The sequence below is a fragment of the Pezoporus occidentalis genome, unplaced genomic scaffold, assembly GCF_034315485.1.
Source record: "Pezoporus occidentalis ecotype Australia unplaced genomic scaffold, CSIRO_AGI_Poc_V1 ctg63, whole genome shotgun sequence".
In the NCBI taxonomy this organism is placed as follows: Eukaryota; Metazoa; Chordata; class Aves; order Psittaciformes; family Psittacidae; genus Pezoporus; species Pezoporus occidentalis.
The window spans coordinates 4,273,673-4,299,520 of record NW_026915977.1 but is presented as its reverse complement, the minus strand read 5'-3'; the positions used below and the strand labels follow the sequence as shown (position 1 = coordinate 4,299,520).

General features: G+C 47.8%; 2 protein-coding genes across 4 annotated transcripts in view; both read left to right on the top strand.

Moving 5' to 3' along the window:
- The first annotated feature begins 2,562 nt into the window (after positions 1 to 2,562).
- On the top strand, positions 2,563 to 8,276 carry CYSLTR1 (cysteinyl leukotriene receptor 1). Of its 3 annotated transcripts, none has more exons than XM_062639963.1 (3): positions 2,563 to 2,591; positions 3,756 to 3,892; positions 6,139 to 8,276. In XM_062639963.1, exon 3 carries the CDS (start codon positions 6,185 to 6,187, stop codon positions 7,229 to 7,231), a length of 1,047 nt encoding a protein of 348 aa, XP_062495947.1. In that variant the 5' UTR covers positions 2,563 to 2,591; positions 3,756 to 3,892; positions 6,139 to 6,184; the 3' UTR covers positions 7,232 to 8,276. The 3 variants fall into 3 exon arrangements, with proteins under 3 accessions (XP_062495947.1, XP_062495946.1, XP_062495948.1); XM_062639962.1 differs by lacking the exon at positions 2,563 to 2,591 and adding an exon at positions 2,845 to 2,919 and having other exon boundaries at positions 3,570 to 3,892; XM_062639964.1 differs by lacking the exon at positions 2,563 to 2,591 and adding an exon at positions 2,866 to 2,919.
- A 16,500-nt stretch (positions 8,277 to 24,776) lies between these two features.
- Positions 24,777 to 25,848, top strand: part of LOC134174781 (fibronectin type-III domain-containing protein 3a-like) — a 46,166-nt gene continuing 45,094 nt past the window's right edge. Inside the window, exon 1 of the mRNA XM_062640024.1 lies at positions 24,777 to 24,908. The gene's annotated coding sequence lies outside the window, so the exon portion shown is untranslated. The remainder of the gene's footprint in view (positions 24,909 to 25,848) is intronic.

The window sequence follows — 25,848 nt, the reverse complement described above, 5'->3', positions numbered from 1 at the left end:
TTCTACTTATTACAACCACCAAAACCCCCATGGAAATCCAGCTTTCCAGATCAACAGTCCAAAAGACTTCATGATGTCATTTTCTCTTTTCTAAGGCGGTTAGCCACACAAGGGAATTAGGGTGCTAACCTGCAAGACACCAGGAATCCCTGCCAGCAAGACCTGGAGGTGTTCAGCATCTGGTGAAGCCAACCCCATAATGGCTATAGAAATGTCAAAATCCAAACCTCGTATTTTACAAACACGTAGGTAGTGTACTCGTACAGAGTGCGATCAGCTGATTGCCCATGGGCCTGTTCTCATGGCTTGCTGAGGCCCTTCAGCAGCCAAACCACAGCAAAAGGATATTCCTGGGTCCTTGTCTGGCCTAACAAACCCATCCTCCCACTTTGCAGGAGATGAAAGGATCAGAGCAGGTTAAAAGGTCCCTAAAAGCCCTACTTCCAGAAATCTTCCCCAGCAAATACCCTGGGGACCCCTCCAAACCCAGATGTGGATCAGGCTGGGGGAGAGAGGAAAGGCACCCAGGTGCAGGAGCACCATGAAGCACTTCGGCTGCAGCACCCCAGGGAGGCTGAGTCAGTGCGGGCAGCCCGGTACCCAAACCTCTGTGGCGGCACCCACACTGCTCCACTTCTCAGAAAAGCCAGCACAATCTCTCACCTTTTGCTTTGCATTTGGAGTGGAAACCACACAAACTCTGTCTTCTTCAATGAAACAGAAGCAATGTTGTCTCCTGGCTGATGCCTCATGCGATTTCCTGGATTACTGCCTCCTTTTGTGAGGAGAGATTTGTGCCTGTGAAAGAGTAACATAATTCTCCAAGTATTTAGGCTAGCAGTGATGTGATTGCTGGATGCTCTCCTTGCAGCCATTTCTGGTAATAATTTGTTTCATTCGTCTCAGGAAAGCAAGTGCTTTATTCCACAAAAATACCTACTAGAGATGGTGCTGAAGATATCTTACCCTCTCACCCAGCCTTGCATCTTCTCAGTCCTCTTTTCCACAACAGCTAGTTAGAAAGGTTCTATTTGCAGTAGGGTATGAAAAACAGCTTCATGATCTGAGAGAGTGATGAGGGCTGAGGTTTTCTTCACAGAAAGTTCCCCAAATCCATTCTTCTCCTACATTCTTCTTTCTTCCCAGGGGAAAAGGGAGCTTTGTGCCTCTCTAAGGTTGGGATGGAGCAGCTTCTCACAGCTGCCAGTATAGACCACACATATTAACCCTAAGAATCAAGTGGAAGCCAGGGCCAAGTCACCAAGCTGGACACTCCAAGCAGTGCCAGCCATCCCTGGGATGGTCACCCATGGCCCTGCAACCAAGGAGGTCTGCTCTATCCTCTCTCAGGGTGCTGGGTCTGTGTGCCATGGATCCAGCCTTTCCCTGGAGCACGGAGGTCCCTGTGGTGCATGGAGGTGTCAGGATTGGCCACCCTCTAGCCGCTCAGACCACAGGACTAGAGGTTTCATCCAGCTACTCGCAGTGTGGATATATTCCATGAGTATCCCAGCCCTGACCGTAGTTACCATGCCTGGCGTCTATCAAATCCCACATGTCTCCTTGCTCTGTTACCATCTGACCTCCTCTTAGGAGTCTGGTGAGAAAACCTTTCCCACCCCGAAACCCTGGCCCTGCTGCCAGCACATCTGGAAGAGCAGCGGCCTCCTGGATCCCACATCACCCTCCCTCTGACCTTGCAAGAGGGAATCTGCCTGTTCTTGAGAGTAAAAGGCAGAAAAAGAAAGAAGAAGGAAGAGCAAAAAAAAACAAAAAGGAGAAGGATTAACAACACTGAGAACCAAAAAGCAGAAGGAATGGCAGAATGGAGCAATAACAAGATGTGCACCACAACTAAAGCAAACCACAGGACTGCTTCCCAGCATGGGCAATTGCAGGCAATGCAACAGGTTGCTCAGTCTTAGAGGCCCTTGGACCTGCACCCTTGAAACTCTTCAAGACCACATGAGACAAAGCCCTGTGCAACCTGGCCTGGCCTGGCCTGCTGTGAGCAGCAGGTTGGACTAGAGGTCTCCTGAGGTCCCCTCCAACCTGAATTATCCCATGGTCCTATGATTCAACTGTTCCTAACACACCGCCAAGTACCTCGTGGGATACAGAAGGTTTTTCTGTGCATGGCATAGACGAGGAAGGCAGGGAAGGCTCTCAGGAGGGGTGGAGAGATGAGGTACGTACGCTTGTTTCACTGTTGACAGAGAGTGGGGCAAAAGAGGAACTGACACCTCCGCAGCACCATGGCTTTGTCTGAAGCGCAAGTCTTGCAGGGTCCGGGTGTGAGGACGCGCCAAAGACCTGCAAATTACGGGGTTTGACAGCAGAAAAACCCGGGACACCGCAGGGTGGAAGAGGTGCAATCAAAACGAAAAGGACTCCGTGTCGTCCAGGCGGCTCTGCGGGGGGCTGTAACCCCCAAAACAGGGCTTGCCATTACACACACTGCGGGCAGCCGGGGGTCCGGGGGAGGGAAGCGCGGCAAGGGGGCGTGGTCATCCCCTCCGGGGGGCGGGGCTTTGGTGGCCCCGGTTTAAGGGCAGCGGAGCAGGGAGAGCCCCGCATCCCGCTCGGCCCCGGTAAGCGCTCCCGCGGCTCACTCGTGGCGGTGGGGGGGACGGGATGCGGTGCCTGCGGAAGCCGTCGGGGAGCTGCTTGTGGCCGGGCTGAGCAGCCGGTTGGAAGCGTTGCGTGCTAATGAGCTGCTTTATTAATTAGTGGCTGCTGCCGGCTTCGGTTGATCGCGGCGATGCTCGCTCTGAGACCGGGCGCTTTGCGGGAGATGGGGTGTTTGCCAAGTGCGTTCTTGATTGATGCTCCCCGCTGCTTCCCCCCAGACACCCACCTCGGGCTTCGAAGCTCCCGAGGGCCGGCGGTGCTTTACACCTGAGCTCTGCACAAACCACGGTACTTTGCTTTTCGGTTGTGTAATTAAATGTAGTATATAAATCCAGCTATGCTGCATAGGACTTGAAGATGCTGTTCAGGGGTTTGCTTGGTTTGGGATGCTTTCCTCCCTCTTGCTTCTGAATGTTACTAAGGAGCATATAAATAAATGTGGCTCAGTGAACCACAGCTGTATAAATAATGGCTCAGTGAACCACAGCTGGTGGAAATGATGTTTGTCTTCGTCCATGATGCAAACCTGGTATAAAGCTTCAGCTAGGAAATGATGGTCTGGGGGGTTTCTTGGTTTTTACAGGGATATTTTTCAGGTGCAGAGCTCTTACGCTTTAGCAGTCCACTTCAGTATTGTAATCATCAGTTTTTATTTTGGTTGCAAAAGATATTGTAAGTTCTGTTCAGAAATATGATTGATAACAGGTCTCTGTCTTTTAGACCAGTACTTTTCATGGTTGTTCACTATCTGCTAGTATCTCTAAGAATAGCAGCTGAAAGACTGGAATTTAGTCCCCAAAGCAGGTAAGATGTTTAGGATCTGGCTGAATGCTACTGCAGAAGTGTGCACAAATAGGCAGAGAAGTTGAATAAGTTAACTGATGTGTAAGTGATGGGCTGTGACGTTTGCTGGTACCTCTTGGTTATCTCTTGTGCAGGACAGCTGAACAGGCAGAGGGAAGAGCAGTCTGCGGTGACAGGAAGGCAGTGGGATCCCTCGCTGATGCTGTCTCAGAAGGGCTTGCAGCATCGTTGCTTTTAGGCAAAGCTTCTTTGCTTGCCGGCTGGCTTGGCCACACAGCCCCATTTGTCAATTTTCTGCTCCTTCTTCATACTGACCATAGCTGTCTGGAGGTGCAGGCAGAGGAAGAAAGCCTCAGTGTGCAGAAGAGATCATTCCAGCCTCTTAATCTCAAACATCTTGGTGTGGTTTTTCTGTCTTTTTTTAACATCTGAGAAAAAACTGATGTACAATACCTTGGTAAGTACAGAGATTCTATCTATATGAATTTTCATGAGATAATTGAGCCACTAATTTCCGTATGTTCTTGCAGTGCATAGTGTGGTGGGGTTTTGCTTGGTGGGTCTGCTTGCTAGACATTAACCCAGCCATAAGAGGAACAGTAGGAAGAGCTTTTTTGCCTGCTCTGTTTTAGCTTGACAGATAAAAGCAGGGAATAGGGATCCTGCAGGTTTTTTGCAAAGAATATTGCTCTATCTGCCACTCCCAAGCAAACAGTTAGGATCAGGCCAATGTTACCACAAACTTAAATTTAATCCTACCTTGGAGATTTTACAACATTATTGGAGTGTTGCTCTTTAACTTGACCCTCAGTTCTGAAGTGAAGACCTCAGGCAAGTGAGGATGCCAGTGGTGTAGGAAGAAGACTGGATCCTGGTATTTCCCAGGGGACCCAGGGCTCAGTCTTTGATGCTGGGTCGTCCTTGCAGAGGAGAGCCAAGATTGCTAGAATGATGTCTCATGGTGTTCGGACTCACTCTGTCCTGTATGTGAGGAGCCCAGACTCTTCTAAGCTGGGACTGAGGTCTGGCTTCTGTCACCACCAGAATCAGGCTGACGAGGCAGGGAGAGGACACAGCTGCAAACGCGATGTCCCGCTCTGATTAACAGATTATTTGCAATGAGCATCCCTAGATAAGCTTTGCTTATGCAAGCTAAGGTTAACTGTAAGTGATGATGTACTCGTGGAGAGCTTTTGACAGAGCCGGGCAGCGTCTTGGCTGCCTCTTCTGGCCAAAGACCTCTGTGCAGTTACTTGCTCGGTCATTCACACCCTCAAGTGCACGGGGGGGGAAAACATCCTCTTGACCTTGTGTCAGCTTTTGCCTCCTCTCCTATCTGTGCCACCTCACTGGTGTCTATTGAGCTTTAATGTATTTTGTGCATTGCAAATAGTCAAAGAATTGTTTTAAAAGTACAAACCCTCAAATAGCTGAAGCTTGCCTGAAACCTGGAAGCCTTGAGCATTCCATTGTGGTTCTGAATGCCTAGTAAATCCTGGAGGGTGACAGAGACTACTTCAATGCTGTCAGACTGGTTTTAGGTATGAAAACACCATTTTACATCGGGTTTGAGCATATGTGGTGGTCTCATAACCAATCCTGTCCCAGCTATCACTTTCGTTGTTTTTAAGTCCTGTTATTTCAGCCTGTAAGCTGAAATCCTGCAGTTCTGATCATTGGGGTTTTTCATGGTCTCAGACTGCAAGCGAGATCCTATGTTTGAACTATTGGACATTTAAAACAAATGAGAAAAATATGTATTTTTCTCTTGCTTTACTTTAAGACAACACAAGTTTTCAGAGCATCATGTCTGGCTGCACTCTAGTGAATACGAAAAGGAAACAATAATGTCATGGAAGACTAGCTGAGCGGATCTGAAAATCCTCCTGACCGCTCCGGAGAGCCCCAGACCTGTGAATGTAAACCAAGGTAAGGTGCAAAAGCAACTCCAAGAAGAAACCCTTTGCTAGGGAGTTACCTTGGTAGGAGAGATGTCTCCAGACCCAGAGGTTTGATCTATTTGAGCCTCCCTCCAGCCTTCTCCTCCATCTGCTGGTGTTGCAGCAGTACCTTTGCTTAGCCAGTGCCAGAGAAACTGGAGCCCCGTGGTGTCTTCTCTGCTACAGGGATCCTTCTTGCTCATCACATGGAATAAGCAGTATCTTTTCCAAAGCTAGTAATTACACATATTTATTAATGAAGCAAGCTTAAGAAATGGTGCTACCTGTGAGCAGAGGTGAGCACCTTTACTCTTTTGGAAACCTTGCAGACTTTTTCTTGCAGTGACCTGTCCTTCTGCAGGCAGACTTGGAGGTGGAGCACAGTGAGGCAGCATTTGCCAGGCAATGCAGAGGCAGAACTGAGCAATCCTTACGGTCCAGATCTGGTCTTTCTATCTTAACTTGCACAGAGCTGTTGCCACCTTCATTATTCCTCTCTGCTGTTTCAATGAGTAGCTACCTAGGTTTGTAAGGAGTTGGAGATTTTGGTTATTCAGTGGAAGAAAGATGCTGCCAAGTTGGTCCCCTGTTAAGAAAGGTGGCTGTAGTGGATTGTTATAATAACACAAATAGGTGCCAATCTACGCCCCTTCTTCCCTGTTCTCTGTTGTAGGGAGAGGTGGCAGTTTTTTCCTCCTATCTAATAATGGCATTTAATTTTCATATGCTGCTTTACATCTCACCTGAGGCTTTTCATCCTTAGGCCTGACATTCATCACCAGGCAGAATCAGTGCTCCAGCCAGCCAACATGACAGTGCTGTTTGATAACTTGTCATGCCATCACTCCATCGATGACTTCCGAAACAAAGTCTATTCCTCACTCTACTCCATGATCAGCATTATGGGCTTTGTTGGCAATGGGTTTGTGCTCTACGTCCTCATAAAGACATACCGGCAAAAGACAGCCTTCCAGGTGTACATGCTGAACCTTGCTGTGTCCGACTTCCTCTGCGTGGCCACCCTGCCCCTGCGTGTCGTCTACTACCTTCACAAAGGAAACTGGTTCTTCAGTGACTTCCTATGCAGGGTCAGTTCATACGCACTGTACGTCAACCTCTACTGCAGCATTTTTTTCATGACTGCAATGAGCTTCTTCCGCTGCATAGCCATTGTTTTTCCAGTCCAGAACATCAATCTGGTATCGGAGAGGAGGGCGAAGTTTGTCTGCGTTGGCATCTGGATTTTTGTCACCCTGACAAGTGCTCCCTTTCTGCGGAATGGGACGTACCAACATGGCAACAAGACCAAATGCTTTGAACCCCCAGAAAACTCTCAGAAGACAAATTTAGTTGTGATCCTGGATTTTATTGCCCTTACTGTGGGTTTCATCCTTCCCTTTATTGTCATAACTATCTGCTACACCATGATTATAAGGGCCTTAATGAAAAACTCCTTGAAGAAGAACCGGGCTAACCACAAGAAGGCAGTCTGGATGATCATCATAGTGACTGTCACCTTCCTGGTGAGCTTCACCCCATACCATGTTCTACGTACGGTCCACCTCCATGTGCTGAGGCTGAAGAATGCCAGCTGTGAGGATGCCATATACCTACAGAAATCAGTTGTGGTAACGCTCCCCTTGGCAGCTTCCAACTGCTGCTTTGACCCACTTCTCTATTTCTTCTCAGGGGGCAACTTTCGGAAGAGACTTACCACATTTAGGAAGGCTTCTTCTTCCAGCTTGACACAAGCTTTCAGGAAGAAGTTCTCCATGAAGGAGAAAGATGAGGAACCCTTTGGAGACAGCCATAAGGAGAATGAAAAGGCAGCTGTGGCCCCTTCATACGGAAGCTAAATCCTCCCCCAAGATCTCAGATGGACAGTAGAAATCTCAGAACTCTTCCAGAAGACATGATGGAGGCTCACAAGCCTTCATAGCAGTGAGATGTGGATCATACACAGTTATTCCATGACTTAGGCTACTTGGTACTACAGCCACTGCTGGGGATGGGCAGCTGCTTCCCCAGGAGCACTGCTTGGACACACACAGCCATTTAGGATGGAGGAGCCAGCACCAGAAAACTATTGATCTGATGATAAACTCGCACAAGCAAACTCTTCAGAGCCTCTATTTGGGCATTAGCTTCATGTCACAGCTTGACAAACAGCGTTTGTGTTGGTGGGAAATGTAAACACATTTGCTGTGCACAGCCCAGTGGTGTTCAGGGAGCAAGTGGCAAATGAGGAGGGCAGAGTTTTCACAGGGTCTTCAAACAGCCACTAAATTATTTACACAGCGAAGGCCAGGGTAATTCCTGCCCTGTTCCAGCTGCTTCTGCTTTGGAGTGCAGTTTTCCAGATAATTGTATGTGGAAGGCTTGCAGGGCTGGTGCTGGGCTCTGCAAACACAAGAACTCAGGCTTGAAGCTTGTCTCCCACCCCGAAGGGGCAGCTCCTTGGCCACGTTTTCATGGGCAGTAGCTCTGCCAGTGTCTTTTGGATTTCTAGAAGAATCTTACCTGTGGGAGCAGTTTTAAAACTGCAGTGTCCTTGTGTCCATCTGAAACTTATTTGAATGGGACTGGTCCTGGAAGTGATGGATTATCACTCCAGCTCTTTGGGAGGTTTTACCTTAAAGCATGGGTCTGGTTACCCAGAGTCAGTGCAGGATCAGGCCTTTCTGAGATAGTGGCCAAGGTTTTTAAAGAAATATTAAAAAAAAAGGCAGAAGTTGCTCTTAAAAAAAGCTATTTATAATACTTGACTTGCTCAAGAGTGTTCATCTTCCTCTCATGTTGCAGAAAAGGGGCAACCCAAGGCCTTTGGAAAGTTCTCTAGAAAGACCCGTATAGTGGAAAACCAGATTGGGCTATGTTTCTTAGGTGAACAAAAATGCCAGAGTCTTGCCAGAGTCTTGGACAGAGGGAAACATTCCCGTGCTTTTCCAGTGAACCTCATGGAAAAGTAGCGCTGCCTGCCTTTTGCTGGAGCAAAGCCCAGCTAGAGATGTGTGATGCTTCAGAAAAGAAACAAATTCTTGTAGGATTAAGACTCCTAGTGGGAAAAGTGGTTGATATATCAATGGCGAGTATGTTTTGATGTGGTATTTATGATGTTACTTGATGTAATCTTAAAGAAATCCATTTTAATACTGTAGAATAGGAGTGAGCAAAGGCAGTTTGGCTTGGAGCAGTGTTCTGCTTGAGAAACTCTTTACAGATACAGATGAGTAAGTTCACAGTTTATACCACACTCTGTGTATCCCTGGGTCATCAAAAAGCACTTAAAAAGGCAAAATTGCCTTCAGATAACTTAAGGATGTGAATTTTCAACAAGATCTGAAAGCCCTTTATAAAAATTGCAAGGATGTGTGAAGCGGAAGAGGGCTGGAAGCTGCTGGTGTACAGGAGTGTTACAGCTCCCCCTAAACGGAGGGCAAAACGTCTAGCTCACAGCTAGACCTGTAGGCTGCTATGAGAAAATGAGTGAGAGTTGGCTAAAACTTCTTTTCAAGGCTTAGCACTGAGTATTCTAGCTCTGTTTCTGGGCATTAAAGGCATTGTGCAACTGTAAATAGAAATCAGGGAAAACTGAATGAAAGAACACGTAGGAATAATATGCATATTCCCAAATATTAAAATATTGTACAGTGAAGCACCATTTATGTATATTGCAAGCATTTCTATTGTTCCAGAGGTGTATCTGTCCTATTTTATTTTTTTAATGAAACAGTGATCATGGCAAGAGAAATGGCAGTGGTTTTGTGCAATAGGGAAGACTACTTAAAAAAAGCTTGCTGAAAATTAAATGACAATGTTGTAAGTAAAATGTTACCAACCACCGTTTTCTGTCTTTGCATACAGATTCTTATTCCCTACAATACACTTTTGTCTACATACAGCACTAGCATAATACTCGCATAACAATAATCTATAAGGATGTATGTGGCTTGGAGCTGGAATTTGGTCCAGACAAGCTGGCCTTTGCTGCCAACTTCAGTGGATTTGGGGCATCATCTGAGGGCAATTGGGGTCTTGGTAGGTTTTGCAGAGGTGGAGCACCCCAACCAATAGCAGTTGGGACCTCAACACATTTGTATTTACAGATAGGAAATGCTTACAAGACGCCTGGAAGGAAGTAAAGCTTTTGGTGAGCACGATGTAGTTGGGTGTCCTACGTGGCCATGTATCACACACAGGTTCTTGCATGGAAAAGTCTACTGAGAATGATGTTTTCTGCTTAGTTTTTCCCAGAACAGATGCAGGATCTGCAGCATGTTATTTAGTTATAGAACTCCAGGCCATGCTGCTGAGGAGGAAGCTTTGCTGTCAGCTCAGCAGAAACCCAGCTCCACGTGAGAGCCAAGGGCAGTCGTCCCCTGCTTGTGACCCTGCTTCACGGAACAAATCAAAGTGCTATCCTTGCAGCAACTGCTGCTCGGGTTCTGCTCAGGATTAAGGACCTGGAGAGAAACAGGTGCCAGGAAACAGGAGCCGTTACTGTCACAAGGTGAGTTCGAAGTTGTGGCATTTGTATGGTCTCTAAAAAACGACAAGGGCTGGGAAGAGGGGGCAAAGTGCCATCCTGGTACAGCGCTGGTGTCAGGAATGCCTCAAAAAAGTGAAGTGTTAGGTTTCTTTCTTGAAACTGGACTGGTTTTTTCCTCTGTATGTGCTGCAGTTTATGGTACAATAGTGTCCCCTAGTGCTGCATTATTCGTGGAGCAACTGCTTGTTGCCTGATGAGGTTTCTTCTTTCTTCAGATGGTGCTCATTGCCTGTAACGTCCTGTTGGCTCTGGTGCTGGTCACAGGCAATGCCCCCCTTTCCTGCCCCTGTCTGCATTTTATTTCATAATCTTTGGGTTTTCCCTCTTGCCTTCCTCTTGGTTTTTTCCTGTTTTCCTGGAGGGAAGGACCCAGCCATGGAAAGGGGTCCAGGTGCACTCATTCACACGTGGCTGCAGGGAACCCAGGTTCCCTTCTCCTGCTCTGGGCTCCAGCAGCACCATCCACATTGTCTAAAAAATGTTGTATCTCCATTGAATGGCTGTCCTGGAATGGAGCTTGGACCCACAAAGCTTTTGTTGGAAGTTGGAGGTAAATACAGCCCTTTGGTATCACATCACCATGACAGAAGTCCCAGTCAAGAGGAGAAGGATTTGCCACACTGCTGTGATGCTGAAGAGGCAGGCTTTGCTGTGCTAACCTTTCACTTACACACTCCTAATTTGGCAAATAACAATAATTCAGTGGGTAAATTAGACAGCAGCATTTGTACTTGTACTGCAGGATCATTTCTCTTTGCTCAAAGATGGAAAAATAACTGGAGTATCATAAGCACTCCCAACCCAGCTGCCTTGTCATTCCTGACCATCACTTGCTGTGCGTATGTCAGCCCGAAGCACTCAAAAACTTGGAATCGGGCCTTCTAAACCATTGCTTAATATGGTCCATGTCTTTTCCCAGTGCTTTTAAAAGGCACCACCAGCTTTTTAGAGTATGAAGTGGAATAAAATGTTTGAATACAAGGGAGAAAAATCTGCTTCGTATCTCGATGGAAGCGGTAACCTCTTCTGGGGGAGCACAGCGGATAACATTCATTCCTCAATGGGAAGATGGGGCAGAGAGTATCACTTAACAAACAGGAACTCCTCGTCTAGCAGCTGCTCAGGGCATGGTGCCTCCCATGCAGAGGAAAACCCGCCCCCCTTCACCTCTTAGAGGACTGGTTTCAGCATAAACTTCTGGGCAAGCAGAGCCAAACAGGCACCATTTTGTCTTCATAGCAGGCTAAAATGTGGTTTTATTTGTGCTTATTTTCAGAGAGGGTCCAAAGCAGCCACCTGCTGCCAGAAGCTAACCACAAACTAGATTTCTGTTTGCAAAAATAACACAGTCTTTCTGTTTCCAAGAGAACAGTACAAACCTTGGTTTCCAATGAATCCTGGCCTTGGCTGCTCTGTGCTCCTCTTCAGCAGCTGCTTGGGATGGGCCTCCCCGCTGCAGCCTTCCCTCGACATGCTGCTGGTGCAGGATAGTACTTTTCTTCATGTTCTTCTTGAGCCATGCTAAAATCATCTGACCCTGACTGCAGGGAGAAGGGCACTTGCTGATTTCTCCTAAGCTACGTGCCCCATGTGCCATCAGCCAGAATTAATTGTTACTTCTGGAAGTGTTAAGTTCTGGGTGAGTTTTCCCCCCATATGCATGTATCTATTTGGTCGCACTATAAATCACAGGAGGTGACATCGTACTTCCAATACGTGATGGCATGTCTATCTTGTTTACAAGCCCTTCGTGGTCTTTCTTCCTCAGGTTGTAAAAGCACTCCCTTTTTTCACAGCTGTGATGCTATCGCAAGTTGTCATTGGAGGTTTTTTAACACCACACCATTTTTGCCTGCTATGGGGGTGAATTCCAATGCCACAGGCTGGGAAGCTCAGAAATTATGCATTGGATGTAACCACCCTTATTATATATGGAGTGTCTTCACATAAAATGCTTGCAAGATGTGAGAGCCTTCAGTTTAACAAGCAATAAACTCCAAGCATTGGCAATAAAGAGAGATTTCCTGCTCTGACCAAGGTGCTTTCTCCCCTACTGTCCTCCCACTGCCTCTACCACTGCAATAGGGGTCTGTACACCGAGGGGCTGCAGATCCCTTAGCAGGAGCTAATTCTCAAGCTGAATCCTAATTTAGCCCTTTTCTTTTTTTTACCCTTTTCCACTATGGTCTGATATTAGAAGAGGGAATTCTTCCATATGGCAGGAGGGAGAACACTGGGATCTTTATCCTTCACATACAGCAGCAGGGAGGGCATGACCTGGTTACTGGGGGGGGACACCAAAAAGTAGCAAAAATGAAGGAAAGCACATCACATTTTAAAATACCATCAGTGTAAGGAATAATAAAACATCTTAGAAGTGCTACTGAAAGGAAACCTGAGGGATGAAGAGCCCAGTCTGCTGCTTGGGGTTACAAATCCACCTCCTGGTGCCTGGGTTGGCAAGATCGGTAGCTCAACCCTACTTGTCCCAAGCTGTTAATTTCAGCTCTGCGAGTGGCCACACACACAAAGAAATAGTTGGAGCATTTGCAAACTTCACTTGAGGGTGAAATGTGCCTGTTTCTTTCCTGTTAATGCAGCTTCTTAAGCTTTAAAGGAAGCCAGACTGCTCTGGAGTAAAGCGAGGACCCTTTGTTAGTTCCATAAATATATTCGAGATGGACATTCACTGTGTTTAGGGGAAGAAAAAGTGTAGGAGTTAGAAGACCTGCCCTATTTCAGTTGGTAATAAAAACTCCACTTCCAGGAATCTGCTGCATGTCCCTGCTAGGGATGCTGAAGACTAAACAGAGTTTGGTTTATGGTTTAGCCCATCGAAATCCTTTTATTTCTGAGGAGCACGTCTCTGGGATGCTCTGCTTGGGCTTATCTTCAAGGCCCCATGCTGCCCCCATGACTCCCCCAGAGGACGCCTCGTGGAATCAAGGACAAAAGGCACAGCATTGCCCTGTGTTTTGGGAATCACTCTCAGCACCAGGAAAGAGGTTTCTGCAGATATTTTGTCCAGCAAGCCCATGCCAGGAGTGCTGCAAAGGGCTAACTTTTGTGAGCAGCTATTGCAACAGGCAAGCGTGTGGCCTGACTGTTGAAGCGCTTCATCCAGCCCAGGAGTCAGCCAAGGCTTTTTTTCCTTTCTGAGTAACCGTTTGAAATGAGACAGTCCTTATTCTCTGCCCCTTTTTCCGTCCAAGTTACTCATGGCAGGAAGCTTGCTGCACTGATGATCACACACTGCTTACGTGAGCGAGGGCTCAGAAATGCTACAGTGCCCTTTCACCACTATTTTTCGTGGAAAGTGGAATGAGAAATTCCCCATAATTGCCCTTGAGCCTCTGCCTCCTGTAAGCAGCATCTCCTCCCACATGCCTCCATGTCCTTCTTCCGCTGACTTACTATGCCACAAGTTCACAGGACTTCACAGCTGGTTTATGTTCCTCCTTGCCCTTTCCCAGGTGCCCAGGCAGGAAGGGCATCACTGCACTCCCCCTACAAACATAGAGCAGCATCCTCACCCTGTGCAGAAGAGTTTGTGGTGCCCACACCAGTGTAGCACCCTGTTCCCTACCTGGGCAAAGGAGACCAGCAAGGCTCCATGGGCACAGTCCAGCCCCCATGACAAGGTGGCCCAGAAGACCTGCCCCAAAGCAGACCCTTGAGGGCTGTCTGGTCCCACGCTGCACTGGACTTGGGGTGAGCAGAGGCTTTGTGCTGAATTCAGGTGGATTTTCTGCTTTGAGATGCAGGGTGATGACTCCAGTCAGGGTTAATCATATCCTGTGGTAGGAAAAACAGGCTTTGGGGATGTGAACTAGTAAAACAGAGGCACTGAGAAACAGTTGCCAAAGCCCTGGGGGACAGTTCTGCACATCCTGAGGTCCTGAGTACTTTTATCTTGTGATGCAGCAGGAGAACTTGTAGATCACAAGATAACCACTGCCTGTTCAAATCTGAATTGTGCTGCTAATACCAATCTGACTGTAAAGTTTGCTTTCACTGCCATTAAAACTAAAACTGATCATTACATTCTGGGGCTGTTCCAAAGGTCAGCGACCGTTCCCAGTGCATCTGCATGGGCTGATCATAGCAGGGGACACTGTGGCAGGTCAGGAGAATTGACAGCCACAGAAAGCAGCAGTTCAGCCATGGCATCTGCTCATATTAAACCTCTAAGTACAGTAACTCTCTCCTGTGGTGGCAGGTGCTGATGAAATAACCCCAGCTCCCTGCAAACGGTCAGTACTGCCCATAAATACAAAGGCACTGATCTCATCAGCCTCTGCAGCTTCCAGTGTGCGGTGCCTGAGCCCACAGCCTCCTCCATGGCCACTGACCCTGCAGCAGGGTTATATATTTTGGATTCTCCCTGTTTATTTCTACCAGATGTTCCTCTAAAACAGTGATACTTCAATGAGGAGGGCTGTAGCAAGAGATACTGCTTACACCTCACACTTCCAAAGGGCATGTTTCGTTGGGAAAGTGACTCTTAGAAGGAAGTCATGAGAATAAATGGGTAGTTGTAAGGGAAAAGAAGAAGAAATATAGGGTATTATTAACATACCCTATATATATATTAATATAGGGAGTTCTCTGGGCAGCAAACAGAAGGCAGGTGTTCAACCACTTCTCCATTCCATGTCCCCCAAATAAAACCTGAAGAAAGGTGACAATGAAAAGTTAAAGTTGGGAATTAATAAAGAATTGAGACCAGGGAAGCCCAACAGCTTCAATCCCAAATTCAATTCAATCACACGAAAAATATGTAAATGCTCCAGCCCCTGGTTTCCCTAGAAGATTGAAATCTTTTTACCAATTTCCAGTTCTTTATCCTAATGACAAAGTTTATGTCAATACAAACCATCCGTGCTGCACTCTTCTGGGGGTGTTGGGAGAGGGAGTAAATGTAGGGCTGGTTGAGAATATAGTAAATCAAGGGACTTGGTTGTTTCTTTTTATTTAATGTAAACTACAGGGACTTTAAGTTCAGTGCAGAAACACAACAGAAGAGCACTGCCTTTACTATCCCAGCTTGCATAAACACAGTTTTAGCTCCTTTTGGATGAAGAGATCTATATTTAAATACTCATGTCTTTTATGATTGGTTTTGATATATTCTGTATATAAATACAAACCTACTTATCCAAGGGCAGAGGTGATAAAGGCAGCTACACTGCACACGAACAACAGACTCCAGTGTTGGAAAGACATTTTCTCGCCCCCTCTCCAAGAGGCATAAGGGGTCAGGGTCCGCTAGCAGGTTCCCCTGGGGTGGCACCAACAGCATTTTGTCCATCAGGAGGATGGATTTTGTCCATCAGGCATGTAACCTTCAATAAGACAAGAAATCAGCAAACCTCGTTGAGTGGAGTTGTGACAAAAGGCCAGCCTTGTGTGTGTTTTACCCCTGCCTGTGCACCCAGTGCTGCCGGGGAACCCCTCACTGTCAGACGACATGCTGCTCTACCAGCATGGTGTCCTCCAATTAAACACTACTGGTATGGCCACAGCACCCAGCCAGGACAGTTTGGGGGAAATGGCTGAAGTGACTGCAAAGAGGGAAAGTGAAAAGATGTACTGCCTCATTTTTGATGAAACAAGAGTTCTGTAGCTCTCTCAAATATGTGCTCTGTGTTTTGTGGTTTTAGAGAAATGGCTGGAATAGACACTGAAGACACGTGTAGGTGGAGGAAAGATTTGGGTTTCTGCTTAGCGGTAGCCCTCCTGGAGTGATTGGCCATAGCAGATCATTCACAGGTACAAATATTTCGTTTTTAGAGGCTTTACCTCAGCTTCATTTGAAACGCTTGGGATCAACAAGAGCAAACAGGGTCATTTCAAACTTGTTATTGCTCACGCTATGGTAGTTCAGGCTGTGCCACGATGCTGTGCTGCAGGGAATCGCTCTGGGGTCTCCTCCTTCATGCATTTCCCAGTGTGTTTTACCTGGCGTCATATGAAATGAGCTATAAGTGGGATGCGAAGCAAAGCGTTTCAATTTGCTGGGTTTAGTGGTGACTACTATTTGTGCCCGCTGTGACATGGGACCTTTGCAGCTGCATGGTGGCCAGGGTGATGCTTATCAGCAGGGTTTGGCTGACTTACCCCTCGCTATAGCAGAGGAGCATTTGGCCCAGGGGTCTCAAGTCAGTTCCCAGAACATAACAGCTTATCACCCTTCTCTTACAGCACTAACAGAAAACTGTTCTCCATTGCTCCTGTACTATCTCAGCCCCATTATCACAGTAACAGAGTAACCTCTAACGAACTCAGGCTCCTAACTTCCCTGTTGAGCAGGGAGTGACTGCTATTCCCAGTGTGTAAAAGAAGAAGTGAGGCAGTGACTGATGCTGGAGCACGAGGCCACCCTCAGCCACGTTTTGCCAGCTGAAATGTTTGTCCTGAGCTCAACACCAGCAAAACCATGGTGGTGACCAGAAGCATTGCCAAGCCAGGCTCCAGGGCCAAGGCAGCTCCAGGGCCAAGGCAACTGCAGGGCATGTAACAAAACTGCTCTATACACTGCTTACACCTCACTTTCCTTCTGCTCTTCCTGCAGATCATGCAAAATTTAGTGCTGGAGTGTCAGACAAGCCCCATATCGATCTCCATGGATGACCACAGCCAGCAGCTGCTCAGAGCCTCGCTTACAGCCTCTGGAGCTGCAGAGGAGCTTTCGGAAAGGCTGTGTAAAGCCTCCCCTCTTCCAGCAGTCTCCATCACAAGGCATTCACAATAGCTGCAGTGAGGAAGGCAGTGCAGATACTTTTTCTCATAGCAAGAGAAGATGGAGAAGGTGGGAAGAGGCCAATTTTTTTTTTCCCTGCTTTCTCATGCACAAAGGGGTCCTTATTCATTTTAATAGCAGGTTCTCTCAAACAGCAATCTGCTCTGTCAGCCAGACAGGGGAGAAAGGCTCCTTATGCAGCTACCTCATGAAGAATATTGCTGCTTAGACTTTTTTGTCTGCTCTCTGAGGATGGGAAACCAGACCCATGACAATCTCAAAATGGAAAGCATTAGCCCTGAACAAATAAGTAGATTGCAATAATGGATACAATATGGAGGTTTCCTTGAGGAGCCAATATTTGTATTCTTCACAGCTGCATCTTTTTCTGTTTCCTTTTTTTCTTTTTCCTTTTTAGCCTGAAGTGCTCCCAAACGCTTCATGCCATGTGCCTGCTTCTTATTTGCATCAAAGACCCGATTCATCGCTGCTCTGCACTTTGACAGATTATGTATGCTCCTGCAAAGCAGATATAAAATGCTCATCGGCGAGCCTCTTCTGCAGACACCAATGCGACACACAGGAGGCAGTGCTCCAGCTCCAACGTGTCTGCTGAGTGCTGCAACTGGAAGAGGAACCCCCAGCATAGAGCAGGGGCCCCCGGGCCTCCATCAACTGAAAATAACAACAACAAAAAAAAAAGGAAAGGAAACAATAGTGAGGAATGGGGTTATTGTAGGAAAGAGCAAGTAGGAGAGGTTGCTTGGGGACAGCGAGGAAAATGCCAGATAGGAAAGCAACTGCGCTCTGAAGAAAGACAATGGAGAAATAGAGTGAAACAATTGAAAATCCACATTAAAACAGAGCAAGTGGATCACTGATCACAGGTGAGCAGCTTTTCACAATGGTGCTACAGCTTTGTTCGCTTCCAGCGCATGCAGCTGGAGGGATGCAAATAAAACTCTTTGTGTACAGAGTTAAGCTGACATTTCAGTCCCGATGTGACACCACATGGGAGGTGGTTTTTCATTCCCTAAATGTAAAGTGGGGGTGAGTTAGAAAATAGGCAGCAGCCAGAAGAATAAGTGAACCTGCATCACCTACTGAAAGCTGAGAAACCTGCACCTCATGCAGAGCAGGAAAGAAAACAACCCAAACAAAGGGAAGAGCATCACATTACACTTGATGTGAAAATATTTGTGGATTGCATCAGTCCTTTATTGCTGCTGGTTCACCTGCAGCTCATCCAGATAGGCCATTTAGAGCAAATTAAAAAAGAGATCAGTATTTCAACACCTAAAGCCTCAGCCTTTTGTCTGACGGGAAAAAAAAAATCACTTCCAAATGTGGAAATTTCAATACATCCTTTAATTTTGTTACAATTCAGATTTATTCTGCTTGTTTTCTTTCTTTTCTGTCCTTCCCCTCTTCCTCAGAAGTGAGCTCTGATGCTTTGTTCTCACTCTCCAAAGACCCTCTGCAGCCGAGTTTCATGCAGCAGGAAATGGGCGCCTGCCCTGCCCAGTCCAGGGAGCAAACCCACTCCTGCCAGCTCCCCTATCTTTGGGATAAAAACACACGACCCAGGTGTCTCAGCATCTTGCAGATTTTATCTTCATGCAAAGCACGTCAATGTTGTTCTTCTAAACACTTCCAGTCTAGTTTATAAGAGCTAGCAGTGAACTCTTCTTGGCCTTCTCCTTTTCTCACTAGAGCGAGGACAAGCATCCTCCAGCTCTAACATGTTTAAATTATAGTTGTTTTGAGCATTTCTGAGGATCCAGCTACTCAGATTACTTGGAGCTATGACTGCATTCACGTCAGGCCAGGCAAGCAGAGCAGACTTGGCTCTGCTGGCACTGCTACCAGGTCAGCTAAGAACTGCCTGTGTATTTACCCTGGGAGCAATGTCTTCACTCCAGCTCCTCAGAGCCTGAGCTTTTCCCCCACTGAAACATCTGATGCACCCCTATGTGCTCTGGAGATGCTGCAGCACCAGGGAGTGAGCCCAGGACAGGCTCCCTCCTGCAAGGAGAAGCTGTTAGGAAGGAGATGGCATTTTCCTTCAGCTCTATGTTTTGCTTTGGAGCAAAAGGTATGGTACCACATTGCATGTGCTTCCCCCAGTATTTGCTTGAACCTGCCTCTTCTCAGTGCTTTGTTGTGGCAGAGTTCTTGAGCCTGTTTGGGTTTTCAGGGTTGCTTTTTTTTGTTTGCTTCTTGGCTTGGGGGAAGACTTATAAATTTATGGGTAAACACAGCTAGTGTTTGGAATTGCACTGAATTGGGATATTTGATGCCTATCTGGGCCATTGCTGAATAATTTGAGGAGGAACTGAGCAGAAAGACCTTGCAGAAGGTGGTAAAGATGTGTGAGAGACCAGGCAGGTGTCTTACAGCCATCTCCTTCCATGGTGTTGCCATGCAAGAGCAGCTGGGGCTGTGAGAAGCGAGGAACAACTTCCCTGCTACAGACTTTCAGGTGTAGAAAGTGTTGGTGCTCAGGTGGTGCTCGAGGCCATGGCAGCCCGCTCAAGAGCTGAAGAGTGCCATGTTTATGTTCCACTTGGTCAGAAGGCCACGCAGATCCCACGCTTGCATGCCCTTCTCCAAGGCTCTGCAGAGCCACCAGGACCAGTCGCTGCAAGTCCTTTTACCTGGACTCTCTCTAGTGGCTCCACAAAGAGCAGACATTAATGTGTCCAGCACAGAGCCGGAGCTGCTGCTAAGTTTAAGCAGGCAGTCATTCAGATGAAGACAGCCAAGAAGCTGAACACTCCTGACTCTTGCAAACTAACCGGCTCCATCAGCCTCCAGGGATCCTCCCGGCTCTGAAAAGGCCCTTCCAGACACTTTTCCCCCTCATTTCAAAAGCAGTTGGAGTGTAATTATTTTCCCATGGCTGATTGGCAGCCTGTGTTGAGCTCCAGAGGAGTTGTGCTGCATTTCAGTGCTCCCCAGCATCCTCTCGTTGTTATTTAGAGGCATCTGCTGACAGTGAGCAGGGTGGGAGCTCCAGCCATCCCTGCTCCTAACATTACAGCAGCGTGTGAGGGTGATGAGGGTGAGCTTATTTTTTGCCTTGCACGCAAAGAGGTCAGCGATGGGGCTGCAGCAATAAGCCAGGGTTTTATTCACTTTTCCTAACAGACCCTGTTGTGTTTCCAATGAACTTGGTCAAACCTGAAGGCTGGAGCAAATGCCCAGGGTGCAGATCAACTCAGGACACACAGTGTTTGCACACACTGTGCCATACAATAAGTAAGAGAAGGAATCATAAACCAGATGCTCTGGGGAAAGTGCAATTTACCCCGCACTGAACTTCATCCCTTGCCATTTAAACCAGCCATAAATGCAAGATACGCTTATTGTGGGTTGCAGAGGGCTTTTGTTCTGCACCTTTATCATTACTTTGTACCAACAGCATTGTGAATCCACTGATGACATCCAATGAGTTCACGTAGGAAATTCTATGAGAGGAGTTTCCAATCTGCAGTGGTGGGTTCATAGGAGGGGTCTGGGTCCTGCTTGGAGAAAGGAGCATAGAGAGCACAATGCAGTGTCCACCCTCATCTTCTTGCCAATCCATTCTGGGCCTGTCCATACTGATGCCAAAAATCTGTTCTTACTTCTTCATCTTTCTTCTTCATCTTCCTCTGTTTGTTTGTTTCTTTTCCTCTAAGATACCAACGTTCCACTTGTACCAGGAATGTAAACCACTGTGCCCACTGAGAGTGCAGAAAATCCTATAAATCAAAAGAAGATCTCCAAACTTGGTTTAATCTCTCCACTTAAAATGGCTTTTTTTTTCATGATATAGTGGACAAAACTACACAGAGCATGAAGAGGAGTGCTGGTATCCTCCAGAGCCTCTGAGGGTATCACCTATTTGCTTAGACAGTGTTGCTTAATGTTAAATCATTTCTATTGATGATGACTTGCTTCTGGGGTTCAATGGCAAACAAACAGCAGTTTCTCTGGAATAGGGATGAGTGCCCTCGTGCATGAAGAAGAGCAGGCATGCTTCACCTGCCTGCAAGGGAAAGTCCCACTCCTGACGCCCTACGGGCTTTTCCCCTTGTGCCTCTCTCAAAACGTACAGCACAGAGTGCTGTTTTGCTCTCGATGGACGAGATCCTCAGCTGGAGAAAACACTCCTGATTCCACTGGGGTGGATGGAGGGATGCCAACACATACTGGCAGAAAACCTGCTCCAGTATACACTGTTTACTTTTGAGGATCTAAGAACATACACTTCCAACAAAGTGCTGTTTGATACAAGTTTGTTTGCCGGGTTGCCTTGCCTCAATCCCTCCTGAAGTGTACACAATCTTATTTTGTATATAAAAAGAGAAAATGAAGCGAATATGTTCCAAGACCTTGTCTGCAGGTCCTAACAATTCAACAGATGGGAGCTTTGCTAGACATTAGTTAAAATAACCATAATCATTATTATCATTGCCATGCAAGTATGGAAAATAAAATGTTTTTATTATGAGATGGAACCAGAAACCAGAGCAGCTGCTAATCATTGCAAGTGGGCTGTTGGTTTGGAGGAGGTTTTGTGCATCCAGGTGTTTACTGTGTCCAACTGTAAGCAGCAGGTTTTTGTTATTCAAACCTTTCAGCAACCTCCCTCACCCATGTTCCAATTGAAATATGTGGTAATAGTCCTCTTATCTCTCTTTTCTCTTTCTTGTAAAAGGCTTTTCTTCTCAATTTTTCTAATATTTCCCTGCACACACACTTTATTTTTATTAACCCAGAGCAGCCAAATTAGCAACAAAAAAAAAAATAGAAATTATAATTCAGAAATTTTTAATGGAAGAATTACCATGTTCTTGGCACTGCTTCTTGCCATTGTTTTCTTAAGACAGACCCTCCTTAACTCTCCTTTCCCATTCCAGAGACTGCCCTTCCTTTATAAGCCCAGATTTCTTCCCATTTGTACTCTTTTCTCTCCCTCCTGACTCATTTCCATTTCCCATTTTGGCTGTTTCTTTTCTCTTTCCTTTTCCTTTCTCAGAATGTTCTCTGAACTTACATTCTGCTATTTTTAATTCCTTCTTCCGAGGCCTGGGTCCACCCGTGACCCTGTGTGTGACACTGGGGTGTGTGCCTCTCTACCCTCTTCCTCTCTAGACTGAAAGGACAGTCTGGGCAATCATTTCCTCAAAATCAAGTTTCTCTAACCCAGCGATTCAAGACGAGCATTGACTGCTTTCATGTGCGGAACCAGAATCACCACTGTCCTTGAACAGTCCCTGTGGCTCTCCAGGAATTTCAAAATACAGTTGAAGCTCCCCTTGGACTTGTTCCATGTTGTTCTGTAACTTCTGACCCACCTGATCAGGGCTTTTTTTCCAGGCAGTTCAGTCACTTTGCTGCTCACACCAAATGCTGCTTCTGAGCAGCTCTGCTATCTGAAGCAGCCGCCTGTGTGCCTTCAGCCTCACCGACTGCCTATATAGTTTTCAGTTTCAGCTGAAAAAAAACTTTCCCTTACTGTCATTCCACAGAAATCCAAATGTAGAATGTAAGCTGCAAACGTTCGGTCGTTTATTTTCCAGTGTGTGGGAATAGTTCTCGTACTTGAAGTAATTTTGGTTATAAAGGAGCCCTGGAGCTTGTGGAATGTGGGCAGGTTTTAGATCTTTCATCCTAAGTCTCACTAGCAGCTAGCTAGAACTCTAAGCTTTTCCATCAGGCATGTTTGCTAGAATTACCACTGAACACCTTGCTAGGATATAAAGTATATTTAAAGTGGAAAATTTAAGGGGGAAAAAATTATTTCATAAAAGGCTGAGGGAAAGGCAAAGGATTTTTCAGAGTGTTAAAATATTCCATTATTACCTACAAAAGAATTCCTGTAATTATCAAAGCTGGGAGGTCCAATAGCCTTCGGTGCAAAGAATGCTCAGCATTCCCCCCCAGTGACCTTCTTTATTCAGGATATCACAGTACGCTTGTGACGGGGAATCAGACCTTCGTATATCACACAACACCACTAGTCATAACTTTAAAGGTTTAGTTGGCAATGAATAAACACGGAGCCTGCGAAGTCAAAATAGTCCTTGAATCACTGCAGTCAGCAGCAACGTTCATTTAATGCAATGTACTTCAGATTTCCAGATCACAAGCTGATGGGTCTCTTTCAGATGATCTCCCAAAAATTAAGTCGAAATATTTCACTTCAGAACTGAAATCCCCAGGGCACTAGATATGCTTTGCTGCAGATTAGTTAGAGCCTGTGGAGTTATAAGATTCCTGAGTTAGAGTGCTGAAGATTCCAGGAATTCTCTCAAAGGTGAACTTACTAACCAACCTTTTGTTCCTAGAGCACAATAATGCAGAAAGCAGGTCTGCATTCCCTGAGTCTCTCGCTGGTCTTGTCTTCTATCTTTTCTGAAGTGGTCACAAGCCTTAAATCTGAGCTGGAAGCAAAGAATTTCATTTTGGAATTGTCAGTGAAATGAAGAGCTAAGTATTAGTGACAAAAACACAACATGACTCAAAACAGAGGAGCAGCTTATTTTTTCCTCTAAATCCTTTTCTGAAGATTTCAATCTATTTTACAGGTGAGAAGAAAGGGACAACACTTCAGCTAGTGCTGAACACACAATCTGAGGATGATTGCATCTGTTTTTTCTCTCTTTGCTATCAATTTGCAGAGAACGTATTCATCATTTGGTAGGCCAACATGAGTACAATTAATTGTAAAGTTACACGGAGCGGTTTTGTGGCATTTATTTAATAAGGTAAGCTATTAGTTGCCTAGAAATTCAGCAGACACCACCACCTCTGGCCTTCCTTAACACTGCTTCCTTATTTAAAAAGATGGATGGGAATTTATTTTAGTCCTGTTTAGCATAGGTTGCTCACTATGGCAAATCAACCCCTTCCACTAGTCTCCAGGGAGAAATTCTCTCACAGAAAGGAACAATTTCTTCTATTCATTATAAAATTTCCTACATTCATTAAAAAGTATCCCTAAGATCAATGCAGGGTAAACCCATGGCTGTTCATTTTAAAAGGTTAGCTTCTTTCTATGTATATTATCTAGCTTGCATGTACACGTTGAGTTTGACCTTTTCCTTTTAAACTGCTGTTCCAGTGGAGCTTGTGTAAGAGCACAGCTGTCACATTCATTTTGCATCCCCGCTGAAGCTGACTTCCATGCTGCGTGCCAAATACCCCTTAAATCACCTTAAAAAAACCCGTGCCTCAAAACTTGCTTAAAACACACTAACAGAAATGCATCAGTGCAAACCATGCAGTGGAAATAAGCTGAAAAACACAAAATTTATTGCTGTATTAATTGCCCTAGAAAATGGATGTGCCGGGGGAGGTCTTCAGCCCCTGCCCTCGATCCTTTTAAAGCTCGGTTTGGTGCTGCTGAGGCTCAGGACGGTCCGAAGACGGGCAAGAGCGGCTGCGGACAACAGAGCTGCACGTCAGGATGCGCGGCTCCGTGTTCTGACAAGCTAGGGACATCTTGCCTTCCCCTTGGCTTTCCACATAAACCATTGGTGTAACACCCCTCACTTCTTACAGTCATCAGCATTAATGCTTTCTATATGATCGCGCAGGATTAGAGTTTGGGGGTTTTGTCTTTGTGACCCATCTATCCCCCTCAGTTGGAGGGGGGAGACTGACTGCGTTAAACGCACAGAACACCATGCTTGCCCCGGTTTGGCACAATGGGGCGACAGAGCCTGCAGACCTCCCGGCCACAGCCGGGCACCGGTTCCTGTGTCACAGCCCGAGCGACCCACAGCGCTGCTGCGCCCTGGGGTGACGGGCAGCGCCCAGGCAGGACACCCGCCATCAGGAGCCACCACCGGGGTCGCGGCACAGGCCTCTTCCATGGCGGGACGGCGGGTGCTGGCCGGCTAGCCGCTCCGGCCACCGTCGCACCTTTGTGTGCACTCGGTGACACCTCCGCCACGATGAGCCACGTCCCCGCCCTCGCTCCCCATCCGACCTCCCCCTCAGGCACCCGCTCTCCCGCCCGGCCGAGCCGTCCCAGCCACCTGCGGGCTCCCCCGCCGCCCCCCCGCCTCTCTTTACGCGGGAGAGGGCGGATGAAGACGAAGATCATCCCGGCCTGTGGTTGGCGCGCCCGCCCGCCCCCGGCCGGCGGCGGCGGCGCAGGCGCAGTGCCCGCATTCCATCATGGCGGAACGGTCGGTTGGGGGTCGGCAGCGCCGGGGCTGAGGCAGGGGCTGCGGCGCCGTGCACGGTCAGTGCTGCTGCGGGGCCACCTCCCGGGGGCTCCCCCTGCGCCCCTCTTCTCCCCGCGGGGCGGGCGGGAGGGAGAGAGCGGGCGGCCGGGCAGGGCAGGGGGAGAGCTTCGCTCCCCACCCAAGGCGGGGTGGGCAGTGCCAGGAGCTGGCGGCCGGCTCGACCCGCCGGCGGCTGCGGCGGGAGCGGAGGGAAGCCAGCCGAGACGAGGCGGGGTGGAAGAAGGCGGAGGGGAGCCGGCCCGTCTGTGGCGGGAGGCGGTGGGGTGGTGGACGGCGGCCCGGGGATGGGGGGGACGTGACCGTGGGGGACGGGGCGGGGGGGTCCGCAGTGTGGGGCGATAGAGGAGAAAAGCGGGACCCCGGGGGTGGGGTAGGTTATGAGGGGTGACTTGGCGCACGGGGCAGGTGGGGTTAGCCCGGCTTATGGGGCAGGATAGGGGGAGGCAGGGCGAAAGGGGAGCCGGGCAGGAGGAGGAAGGCTGTGCGGGTGGGCTGCCCTTCGGGCCGGGATCTGCTCAGGGGGACCTGGGGATGATGAGGTCGGTGCCCCGGAGAGAGGGGACACACAGACAGCTTCTAACGGGACAGACCCGCCTCGGCAGCGGGGGGTCCCGGAGCCGGGATCGCGGCGGTCCCGCTCGCAGGGTGGGGGTGTCCCGGCGGTGATCTGGCGGGCCCCGCCGTGCCTCCTCGTATGGGATTAATGCCAGCGAGTTCCCGGGCTCGCTTTGCCGTACGCCCGTTCCCGCTCTTCTCCCAACGTACTAATTATTAGCTTCTGTCTTTCCCCTTTCTCTCCTTTCCCTTCTGTTTCTTTGGGGAGAGTCGGGGGGTGAGATCTTAAGTCATTCAACCTCCCCCCCCCCCTCCAGCTTCTCCCTCGCCGCCCCCCCTCGCTCTCCCTCCTCGGCAGCCGGAGCTGCTGCCTGCAAATGC